Genomic DNA, 12,955 nt, shown 5'->3' on the forward strand with positions numbered 1-12,955 from the left:
CATATTTGGAAGGTCATTGTTTCGATTGCTTGGGGGTGGTCTAGCCATCCTTGTACGAGTTTTGAATTCTGTTAAGTGTGGAACAGATTTCCCACTTCTTAAATGCATACAAAATCAAAACAATTAAGAAGGCAATAAACCAACTGCAACAAACAAAACTTTAAAAATAATTTAAAACCAAAACACACAATTGACCGGTCCCACTGGGCGTGCCAATTTGTTTACACTGGAATTTGGTAAACAACCGCTAGTCTAAGTTAATTGCTTGCGAGATCAACTAGTGAATCTCAGGAGCATGTCACTTGTGTATTTTGCGTTTAAATATAAAGCTTTTGAATGTTCATCGTTGCAACAAACACTTACTGGTTCGAAATTTGCAGAAAGTAAAATTGTTTAACAGAAATCGAAAGGCTGGAAATAACTAGGCAAGGAAAGGAAAATTGCAGAATGTAAAGGCTCAGCGAGTTCATTCGATCGAATGAACCATTTAAAATGCAGGAATTATAAAACGAAACGTAAATTGCATTCGAAATGTAAAGTTTACAGAAACTTAAAATGGTTCACAAACAAACATACATTCTCCTTGTGTACTCGTTTCTCTCTGCGCTGGATACTTTGAGTGTATAAGGATTCTGTAGAAATGATTTGCGACCCTCAAAAACTAACTAAAACTGCTATATATAGACATTCGAAAATAAACTGCCCTAACGGTCGAACATTATCCGAATGCCAAGTGTCCTGCCACGTACATCTTACATGCACATAACTGCTCCTTAGAACGGTTATCCATCTTGCTCGAAGTCGAACTGGTTTAGTGAAGATTTGTTCAGAAATTATGCTAAGTCCAGAACTCTTGCTGCCTCGACTTCGACTCGTCCATACACCAGTTCGAATTGCCCCATAACTCGAAGTCCTCTTTCTTGTCTTAGCTTTGTACTTCGTAAATACTCCTTTGAACCTGGGAATTCCTTCTTAAAGACTCTCCTCTCTTTTCGATTCGAGCAGGTCCTGGCCAGACTCTTGCTCTGTAATACGCTCCGAACCTCGAGACGACATCCAATGCATACTTAGAACATATTTTAGCTCGTCGAAAATATGGGCTAACAGTCACCTTCCCCCTTTTTTTTCCCACTTCTCCCAATTGGCGCTTTCATGTCCACTCAACCTTGGTAGAATCACCATTAGTATGTTATCCAAAATCATGAGGTTCGAGAGGATGCATGGTGGTTCTGGATTAAGTGACAGCAATTCTATTTCGGCACAAATGAAGGAAGCATGTTTTTAGAGGAGGGGAGGGTTTGCTGATTCTAGTCTATGGTATTTCTGGAATACACGTTTTCAATTGTTCATGGCTTGAATTAGGAAAAAGATTATCACAGTGAATATAAGTGATTAATTAAAAGCTTATCCCCTATTCTTTCTCTTGTTTTTCAAAATTTCCTCAAACAACATCTGTTCCATTGCCTTCCGTGGTAACGGAAGAAAAACAAAGGAAAGTCTTGCAAAAGGTAAGGAAGAAAAATGTGGAAAAAGAACCCTAATATTCAAATTGGAAAGAATTAAGAAATAGAAATGTGCGGTCTTATATATGAACGGAACGAAATCTGGCGGAGGAAATAATACTCATCAGCCAGTTTCTATTTCGGGATCTTGTCATGAAGAACAAAGTGAAGGCTCCTCCTCGTACAAAATTAGATTTAATCAAATAGAACTTGGGCAAAGATTGAATATGAGAATGGCAATCCTCTGTGTCCCATGGTCCACATAGACGAGACAGTCTTTGAAGGGTTGTGCGAGCCATGGCAGGATGCATCATCAAGCTATTGGCAAAGAGCCTGGGATACAATTTTATGCGAGAAAAATTACGAAGACTGTGGAAGCTGAAGGCTGGCTTTGAGATGCTAGATATTGGGAATAGTTTCTTCACGATAAAATTTGATATTGAAGAGGATAGAATCAAGGTCAACCAAGAGGACCCATGGATGATTTTCGATCATTACCTTACTGTCAGGGCTTGGTCAGGAGATTTGATCTCTCAAGAGGCAAAGATCGATACAACCATGGTATGTATAAGCTTTCCCGGTCTTTATCTCTTTTATTATGATGAAAGTATCATTTTGGCCATGGCAGCAACAGTAGGCAAACCAATCAAAGTTGATACAAATACCAAAGACGTAAGGAGAGGACGTTTTGCTAGGGTATGTGTAGAAGTGGATCTCACTAAGCCAGTGGTGGGACGAGTTTGGATGAAAAACTACTGGTAATGATTTGTAAAATAACGAAAACCAAGACCCATTATATGGGGAGTGGATAATAGTGTGCCACAAAACAAGGAATAAAGGCACAAAATGCCAAAAGAATCAACAACACCAGTCTCAAGATAATCCCTTCATGAAGAGAGAGAAGAATCCGCAATCTTCTTTTAATAAGGGCAACGTTATCCCGTCGACCTTTTTGGGTCAACCAAGTCATGGGCCCAAGACAACAAGCAAACACATGCCAAGAACAAGCGACCACGACAGAGTTTGAATCCGAGTGAAGCGGGTGTGGCTCAGATGATGAAGAATGTTATTCCTTTTACCAAAGAAAGGCAAAAAAATATTGAACCTTTGAATGTCGGAGGATGACATCAACAAAGACACAAACAAGCCATGTGTTTATGATATAGGCAATGGAGCCAAATCCACTGTCAACATGCAACCAGTGTCTACCAATTCCTATGTTTTTGTTAATGAGGAAAAAGAAGATAGCGAGGGCATGGACATGATCGTCAGTTCATAGGAAAATGTGTTACCCATGGGGCATGAACCATTCACCCCTCCCTTACAAGCTGGAACGTAGGGGTTTAGTCAACCCTTATTTATCAACCCTCTCCTTTCCATGAATTTCCACAACTTTTCTATCTTGTCATGGAATATTAGAGGGGCTATTGGTCGTAGTAACAAGTCTCATGTGCTTAATCTCATTAAGACTTGCCAACTTTTCCTTTGCCTTTAGTATGAAACACATTGTTTACTAAGGTCGAGGTTTTTTGGATCTCTTTGGGGTATAAAATGATTTACTTACAGGAAGTATTCGACCACTTAGGAGGTATATGAATCCTCTCTAATAACAATGATATTGTCTTTTTCTTGGATAGACTCTACACCATATTCTATCTCATTCAATGTTGAGAAGGGGAATACAAAATGGTGTTGTACAACCATCTACGCATCTCCCATTCCTAATGCTAGAGTGATGTTCTAGGATTATCTGGCGAGTTTATCTTCTCATATCAATAACCCATGGATCATGTTAGGGGATTTTAATGAAGTCATGCATCCCAATGAAGTTCTAGGTGGAAATTTTCACCTTTTTAGATCTATTCTCCTATCTAATATGGCATTTGTTAGTGGTCTTATAGATTTTGAAACTAAAGGTGGCCATGTTACTTGGAGAAAAAACATTCAGAATGGAGTACACATTAGAAAGAAGCTGGACAGATGTTTAGCTAATCCAAAATGGCTTTTGTTGTTTCCTCATTCGATGGAAAAACTCCTGGTTTCGAATAATTCAGACCACAACCCAATCCTTGTTCATTGCCTGAAATCTCCCAGCCAACGCAAAGAGGCCTTTCACTTCCAAGCTGCATGGATGAATCACCCAGATTACCCTCCCCTTATTGATCACGTTTGGCGGGGTACCCCTGGCGATGCCATTTGCAAATTAGATGAGGTGAGGGACCAATCCATTCTCTTTAATAAAACAACCTTTGGAAACATTTTTAGGAAAAAGCAACAGCTAGAAGCTAGAATCAGAGGGATTCATCGTCAACTGGATCATACTGTCACCTCAGACCTTACCCGACAGGAAAGGATGCTTCAAGATGAATATCAGTAGGTGCTAGCCTAGGATGAAATGCTTTGGTTTCAAAAATCCAGGGACAAATGGATAAAATTTGGGAACAAAAACACCAATTTTTTTCACACTCAAACTGTCATTATAAGAAGAAGGAATAAGATCATGGGATTGTTCATTGATGATATCTGGTGCTCTGATTTGGGAACCTTTGTTAAAGAAACCCTCTTTTTTTCTAAGGACCTCTTCCAATCCGACGATGCCTGTGCTCCTCATAGCTTGTTGCTAAATTATACTCCCCATATTAATGATGAGCTAGTGGTCAATCTCATTAAACAATTAGCTTTGATGAAGTGAGGGAAGTGTTTTTCTCTATGAGCCCTTACAACGCTCTAGGGCCAGACGGATTCCAACCTATATTCTATAGGTCTTATTGGCATATAGTTGGCAAAGAGGTGTATGAGTTGGTGTCCTAGGCTTTCAATACAGGTATTATGCCTCCCAAGCTGGTGGATACTTTGATAGTCCCTATTCCCAAGTCTCACATCCCAAATTCATTCAAAGAATTTAGACCCATCAGCTTGTATAATGTGCTTTTCAAATTTATTTCTAAAGTGTTAGTACATAGAATTAGACCAAATTTGGATTCAATCATTGGTCCTTGCTAGAGCAGCGTTATACCAAAAGAGGCACAACTGATAATGTATGATAGCTCAGGAGGTTAAGCATGTCATGCACAAAAAAAGGGAAAATTTGGCCTTTTGATGTTTAAGATAGACTTTGAGAAAGTTTATGAGAGGGTTAATGGGGACTTTTTGATGCTCACCTTAACTGAGTTTAGATTTCCAGATCAGACTATTCAGCTCATCATGAATTGCACCATGCCCTCGAACTTGTCTTTGAAGTGGAAATCAATTCTAGAAAGCTTCACTCCAACCGGTGATCTTCGACAAGGTGACCACTTTCGCCTTATCTCTTTTAGATTTGCATGGAAAAGTTGGCAATTCTTATTCAGTCCAAAGTTAATGAGGAAACTTGGGAACCCATTAAGATTTCTAGAAATGGCCCTGGTATATCTCCCATTTATTCTTCCCAGATAATTGTTTACTTTTTGTGAAAGCCACTAGTTCTCAAGTTAAATTGGTGAGAGATGTGTTGCAACAGTTTTGTTTAACCTGAGGTCTCAAGGCGGGTCTTCAAAAATCCCGGTTTCTAGCATAAAAGAATGTGTCTAATCGAAAAATTGCCAGGTTCTCTTTTATAATAGTTATTAGCTGGTCGAACCAAGAAAGAGGACTTTGCTCATGTCGTTGATATGATAAATAACAGGCTTGATGGGTGGAAGAGCAAGCTGCTTAGTCGAGCAGAGAGGGTAACACTAGCCAAGTCTGTATTGGCCGCCATACCCACATACACAATGTAGAATTATTGGCTGCCAGAGGCATTTTTGATATCATTGATTAGGTGTGTTTATAGGTACAGGTTATCCGCGAACCCGAATTAACCTAAATTAATTCGAACAGTTTGGATTGGATCATTTATATATTTATATCAAAATTGAATCGAATCGATCAAAATCATTCATGTACATGTTTAAATTTATATATCCAATCAAAATCGAACCATCAAAATTTTTATAGAATTGTTTGGTTTGACTTTAAATACTGTTAATATTAGGACTCCAAGTGTTGAAACTGCAAGTATTTGGACTATTAATATTAAAACTCCTTAAGATATTACTTTCAGATACATTGTTATTTGTTTCACATTTTTTTTCATATTTATTTTTTCTGCGATGTTTACAATATAATGAATCATATTTTGTTCATTTGTTTGAGTAAATCTAGTTGTAACAAATCTGGTTGTAGCATAACTTATCACAAGAAATGAGTTCGTAGAAAATAGTTGTGATTTAGATTATTATAATAATTTTTGTTGAAAAATATCTTATTTTTAGTTATATTAGTCTATTTTAAAATATTATGTTGATGGTATTAAATGAATTTATTTTACTACTTTTAAACATGTGATAATATTGTGTTAATTGTATTTGATATTTGGATGAATCATGATATAAAATAATAGTTTAAAAAAAGATCAAATTTAAATGAGTAATCCGTTGGTCTGAACCGAACCAAACCGTTCATGGATAGATTGGGTTAGGTTGAATTTTAAAAAAAAATTATGAAAATTGAACTAAATCAAACCGATCAAATTTGATTGAGTTGAATCTTGAATTTGACCAAAACTGACTTTAACTGACCCACAAATATCCCTACTATTGATGTTAGAGCAGGAAGCTTCATATGGCATAAACCTTCATGTCAATGGGTAAAGTGGGACATCATAACCAAACCCAAACACAAAAGAGGGTTAGGAATTCGTTCTTCTCGAGATGTTAACATGGCAATGCTTGGGAAAAAGGCATGGAGTATGCTACATGAGCCAGATAAACCGTGGGTTGCCATTCTCAAAGACAGATACATCCCCAATCAGTCCATATTGAGTGCAAAAAACATCCCAAGTTCTTCTTACACTTGGAATTGTATTTTAAAATCCTTTGAAGTCCGAAGGGGTTCTATTATAGAGTAGGAAAGGGAGGTCTTGTTGTTATATGATCCCATTCTGGAAGATGGTCCTATTTGTGGAGCCTTGGACTGTGTTCGCATTTTCGACACTCACTTATTAGTCAAAGATTGTGGTTCAGGATGACATTTCGAGATGGGAGTTGTTATCAAGTCCTATAACAGAGGAGGTGAAAACGAAATTGAAGCATGTTGTTTTGGATTCCAGTGTGCAAGATGAGATCATTTTGGGTCCGTCAACCACTAGAATTTATTCTGCAACTTTTGCCTATAAGTCTCCAGAGTCGACTGTTCATTCTACCTCAATAGTGACCTGGTCATGGATATGGAAATTGAAACTACCAGAAAACATCATACACTTTTTTTGGCTTTCCTATCATGGCATGCTACCTACTAACCAATATCGTCACTGGCGGCATTTTTCTATTGATATGTCTTGTTGCAGGCGTGGTGCTCTAGTGGAAGACTCTCTTCATGCCCTTGGTGATTGCACTCACAGTAAAAGAGTGTGGGAGCGTCTCAACTTCACTCAAAAACCAAACTTTAATCACGAAAACTTCTAGGAGTGGTTACGGATATTTGCAATCCAGCAGGATGAGCAACTCTATGCTTCAACTTGTTGGCAACTGTGGAAGTCTCGTAACAATAGCATCTTCAACGACAAGGATTGGCCATTGCGGTACATTGTTACTCCAAGGGAACAACTACGTACTATTATCACCCTTACACATCCCTAATTCATAGGATCATTAACTTCAAAACTCGTCAATGGAACCTCACATTTCAGCATATCTACCGAGAGGGAAACCAATGCCCAGACTTTCTTGCCAATCAAGGCTTTTCTTCTCAAGCATCTTTTCATCCTTTGGAAACGATACCATCCTTATTGAAGCCCCTATTGCTAGCTGACGCTAACAGCACTTCCTTCCTTCACTAGGATGTAGTTTATCTTTATTCTTTTTCTATCTGTTCTTTATTTCCCAATACATACATATATATATATATATATATATATATATATATATATATATATATATATATTCAACTTGGAAACCCAAAATTAGTAACTTCGTTCTTTAAATTTTAGTTAAATTCTCTATAACTCATGAATTAGTAGTGTCACATTAGATGTCACTAAGAAACAAATTATTGTCGTCGAGTTATTATGTCATGACCCCTTTTTATAGTTCCAAGATAAATTAAGGTGACAGTAAGAAATGTAGGAATGAAAATAAAAGTTAGCAGATAAAAATGAATAAATTAAAAACGAAATCAATTAACCGAATTTAAAATTAAACTTAAGTATGACAAAACTATTTTTTTATATTTCAATATCAATTTTACAAAACACTAATTATACTATATATACAATTTATTATAATCAATCTTAGGCTTAAATTAAATACACTTTGAATCTTTATATTTTAACTTATGTATAATTTTAATCTCTTAAATTACAATTTCTCATATTTAATTGTGATAGATTGGCAATATATATATACATATATATATATATATATATATATATATATATATATATATATATATATATATATATATTACTACAGCGAAGTTATAAATGGAAGGCATGATTATGTTGCAGGGAAGTTTCACTATTTAATACTATAACAGAATAAAATTGTGTCTCTTATCCATGAATTTTTGTATTATAAAAAAGTAAATTTATATTACATTGCATTATATTATGTTATATTATATGTCAAATTCATGTCAATGACTTCATAAATTAATATTAAGCACACGCTATATATTCTGATACCTACAATTTTTTAAATTTATATGTTTTTAATAATAATTTTAAAATCATAAAAAATTTAAAGAATCGAAACATAATTGCAACATATCTATTAGTAAAAAAACAATTTAGATGCAAGTTATTGATTATAGTTTTTCTATTTAACTTATTAGGTGTAAAATCATTATTTATAAATTATTAAGTTTTTAATCCGAAGATGTTCTAACTTAGACCGCAAAACTTTATCCATTTACAATAGAATAGATCAGTACTGGTAATCTAACTATTTCTCTTTCTCTCAAACCGAAGCCAAACACATGGTGCCCTAACTACCTATCGCAGTTAAATTGTTTCATTGTGCATGATAAGCTTTTTAAGAGAAAACTTCAGGTGCAAGTAAAATTGCTTTGGTAGGATTCGATGTCCATTAAGTAACCTTAAAGGATTAGTTAGATTCCATTTAAATTTATCATTCTTGAGAAATATATACCAAAACTTTATTCTACCTCACACTTATTTCGTTAAAAGAAAATATGTACATTATTGGATATTTCTTATGACATAAGTTTGTATTTTAATTTATATGTGCTACATTGTATTAGAATTTTTAAAAGCAGCAACAACGAGAAGATTTTTATCAATGTGAATTATTGAGCAAATCATATACCTAAACCTTAACATCACACTTTAATAAAAAAAAATTGAGACTTAAATTTATAAGTATTTTTTTTATTTATATGATACTCAATTTTTTCTTTTTTTTTTATTTTTATTCAATGTAATCTCACATTTTTACTTCAACAAATACAAAATTCACTGATTTGGTAACCATAAAAGAGAAATGCAAACTTGTATCAAATGACATTCTTAGATGGCAATCACTAATCAGTAATACAATACTATTCTTTCTGTGACATATGTACCTATAAAAATGAAAGTATATATGTGATTCATATAATTTGGGGGAGTTGTTAAGGAAAACTATGTGCAGATGTGAATGGAATGGCCAACATGATTGGAATTAAGACAAGTGGAACTAGGGATGGGATGGCTACAAGAGAGAAGAGAAAAGAAAGAAAAGCAATTATGGATAGCAATAAGCATTATTGGTGTAGACAAAGGGAGGCCCAAGTTCAGAGCAGCTGACCCTCGAAACATGTACAAAATAATTCGTGTGAAGAACTCAAACAAGATATGGTCAGATCTCAAGGAGTTCAGGTGTAAGTTTTGCCAACCTACAATTTATTAAACAGTTATAAACACCAAATTCAATGTTAAATTTAAGTTGTTGTTTTTTTTTGGAAAAATCTTTTTTTTTTCAAAAAGAGACAATCTTGTTTGAAATACTTTGTATTAAATTAAAGAGGAAATTACTTAATAATATGCAAGGAATTTTACACAAATAAAATGGCCACCTATGATTTATAACAATTCTTTCTTTTATTTAATTTTTAAACAATGAAATAAAAAAATATCATCATATACTTTTTGTAACATACAGCAATATCCAATTAAAAATAGCTTAACTGGGTGTGTTTATAATATTTTTATAACTAGACTTTAAGAAATTATCTATAGTTATGTTTTTTGTGTATAATTTTTTCCACGTGTTTGAGTGGCTCTAATAAATTATAATAAACCTATGTAGTTAACTTTTATAAAAAAAAAATATTTTCATTAAACTTCTTCAAAAGTTAAGGTTTAACTTAATTATGGAAAAATTAAAAGCATTTTACATTTTTGTATTTTCCTCCTATAAATACTTATGGAAAAGTTTGTCCAAATATAACCTTAGAATGAATTTTTCTTCTATATAGAGTTCATTTAAAAATTTATATTCATGCAAATAGTTTTTTGAATTAATAAACTTGAACGGGGCTATGTTTTTATATTTTTACAAGGCAAATTATTTTTGTTTTATGCTTTTGTCTTTCTTAGAAGTATCGAAGAACCCCCAGAGTTCGTTTGATTTTCTTAAAAGGAATGAACAATTGGAATGGCTTTCTTGGACCATACCTGCTGGTTGAGATCACTCATGGTGCATTTGATTTTCTGTTTAGAATTGCTTGGACAAAAGCTGTAACGTATAAGAAATAAGCTTTTGCTGAAATCATTCTAAATTCTTTCTTTTTTCTTTCAATGAAAAACAAACAAGAACGGTTAAGTATTGAAAATCACAAAGTATAAGAATTAATTCGATTGTATAAATGAAACTTCTAAAAAAACTAAAAATAATCATTACTGTTATTTTAAAATCCTTGGAGTTGTGTATATGTAAAAATTTAAATTTATTAACATTCAAATGTAATTTGATTATCACCTGAGTAACGAATTAACTAACACTAGTTAGTTCTTGGCTTATATCCCGAGGTATTAATGGTTGTTCTCGCCTAGATTAAGAACACTCGTGTTCACTAACAAAGAAAGAAATTAACACATATTTACATTATTTTTAATTTATCCTCATTAATAATTATCTCAAAAACAATTACTCTAACTGCAAAAGATAAACTTCATCCACCCAAAATTCCTAATATTCACATTACCAAAAATTTCTAATTTCCAAAATTAATAACAAACCCAAATTGAACAACGAGAACAACGAGATGCATAAAATAAATTAACGATCAATGTTTAATTTTTTTAGGACTCAAATAGTAAATTTTAGAAAATAGAAAAACTTCGATAATAAATTAAAAAATAGAAAGACTGATTTAATAAAATAAAAAAATATGAAGACTTTATTAAAAAAAAAATTATCATTTATAATAATCATGTGTGCAACTCAAATAGATTTGCCTTCAATAGAAAAAACATCTAGGCTAAAATAAATACTTTTAGTTTTAATAAAAAAAATTAACTTTATCCTTATTAACGTTCATTTATCTGATGTAATTAAGGGTAAGAAAATAAAAACTACTATAAAAAAACGAGTCCTATTCATTTTTAAAATGTCATGAACTTAAAAGTTATTTTTACATTATCAGTTATTTTACATTTATCTGATATCAATGATTCTAAAGTCAGCATTAAGTATGTGCTTATTAGTTTTTAAGCAGTAGCTGTCTGTACTGGTGGTTTTTTTTAATTACTTTTTCTTTTTAATCGCAACAACAAAAGTAGCGATACAACCAAATAATGGAGAACTTGAGGACGAATATTATGAAGTGGTACCCGATATTAAACCTATGGAGTGGATGAAAATAACCCAAATAATTTTTGGATGAGATTTTGACTTCTTTTATAGGTGAAAATTATCACCAAAGGAAAAAAGGAATAAGTGCCTCTTCTTTTTAAATGGAGGTTATAGAATTAGAAAATAGTGTTTCAGATTAAAAGTAAGAAAACTTTTTGATTTTTTTGATTTTAAAAAAACATCTATAAACATATCTCACAGGTTTTTTTTTTTTTTTAAGAATAATGATTCAAATATACAATCTCTTAAATATGAGTCTCATGTGCATCACTTATCCAATCCATTTGTACAAGTTGACTGTTTAACGTTAAACCTGAGAACTTTGATCTGATGTTAATCAACAATAATCTCCTATACTATAGTAATAATATTATGATTAGATAATAAGATTGTGAATAAATAAATGGGTTGGAGCTCCCAATCCCATGTGATTCTCTTCGTGTACCTCACAACAACAGTGGTAGGGTGCAGGGTTTTTATGATTCCTGACCGTACTCATGTCACTATCATGTCAGCGGGACGGAAACCACATTTCGCGTCCATTTTCCTGAAAAAGAGACACCAACCAACAAAGTAAAGTAAATTAATTCTCCTACTTACCCACCCTTCCTAATTCCTTCATATTCTACTCTTCTTACTTATTATTTCACTTTACCTTCATCTCCAGTGTTACGGCCTCATTATTAGGAAAATATTATATAAATTTTTCAATGTGTAATTTGAGTCCTTCATATATGTTTTTCTTTCTATTACGTACCGTACTTATGTGCAATGCTGGATTCAAGAATTTTTTTATGGGGGTAATATATAGTTTAATTAGATTAAAATATTTTTTTTTCTCATAAATATAAAAATTTTCAAAATTTATACTTACATTTTTTTAAATATTTTTTTACAAGATTTAAATATGTTATTTTTAGACTCAGGATCAGATTATATAATTAGTGTAAAAAAAATGTTATATTTACGTCATTTATATGCATAACTAATGTAAAATATCATCATCATAGGTTTAAATTTATTCAAACTTATCTCTTGACTAAAAGGTAAACACATTTCAACTTTTTGAAGACAAAAATATATATGAGGATGAAAAATATATTTTAACTGATAATTTATAGTATTTTTACAAAAAAAAAATAATCACAAGTGTGTATCTTGAAATACATGATTTATTCTCATATAATTAAGTTTTATGTTTAAGTAATCTTTATAATTTTGATTGATTATGGATTAGTCACAACATCTATAATTTGATTAAAATTATATATTAAGTTGTTTAAAGATCATATAAGGAATTAGATATAATATTGTGATTAATTGTACTTTATATAATGAATTTTATCCCACAAGAATTTTTATTATATTTGTATAATTAATTAGGATAAAATGACATTATTTTTCATGGTTTACCCATAGGGATCATGAGGTATGTATAATTTGTCAATTTTATCACAAAATAAATATTTGCGATAGAAAATTAAATTATTTTCATGTTGTACCCGTAAAACATGAATTTGAGTATGTAATTTGATTATTTTATCATAAGATTTAATTGTTTCTTATTGAATTAAAAATTTA

The 12,955-nt window shown here is 32.3% G+C and overlaps 1 protein-coding gene across 1 annotated transcript; it reads left to right on the forward strand.

Annotated features, from left to right (window-relative positions):
* Positions 1-3,378: 3,378 nt before the first annotated feature.
* Positions 3,379-3,879, forward strand: LOC102662204 (uncharacterized). The gene has a single exon (XM_006596830.1). It carries the CDS (start codon positions 3,379-3,381, stop codon positions 3,877-3,879), a length of 501 nt encoding a protein of 166 aa, XP_006596893.1.
* Positions 3,880-12,955: the final 9,076 nt, after the last annotated feature.

The sequence above is a fragment of the Glycine max genome, chromosome 14, assembly GCF_000004515.6.
Source record: "Glycine max cultivar Williams 82 chromosome 14, Glycine_max_v4.0, whole genome shotgun sequence".
Classification (NCBI taxonomy): Eukaryota; Viridiplantae; Streptophyta; class Magnoliopsida; order Fabales; family Fabaceae; genus Glycine; species Glycine max.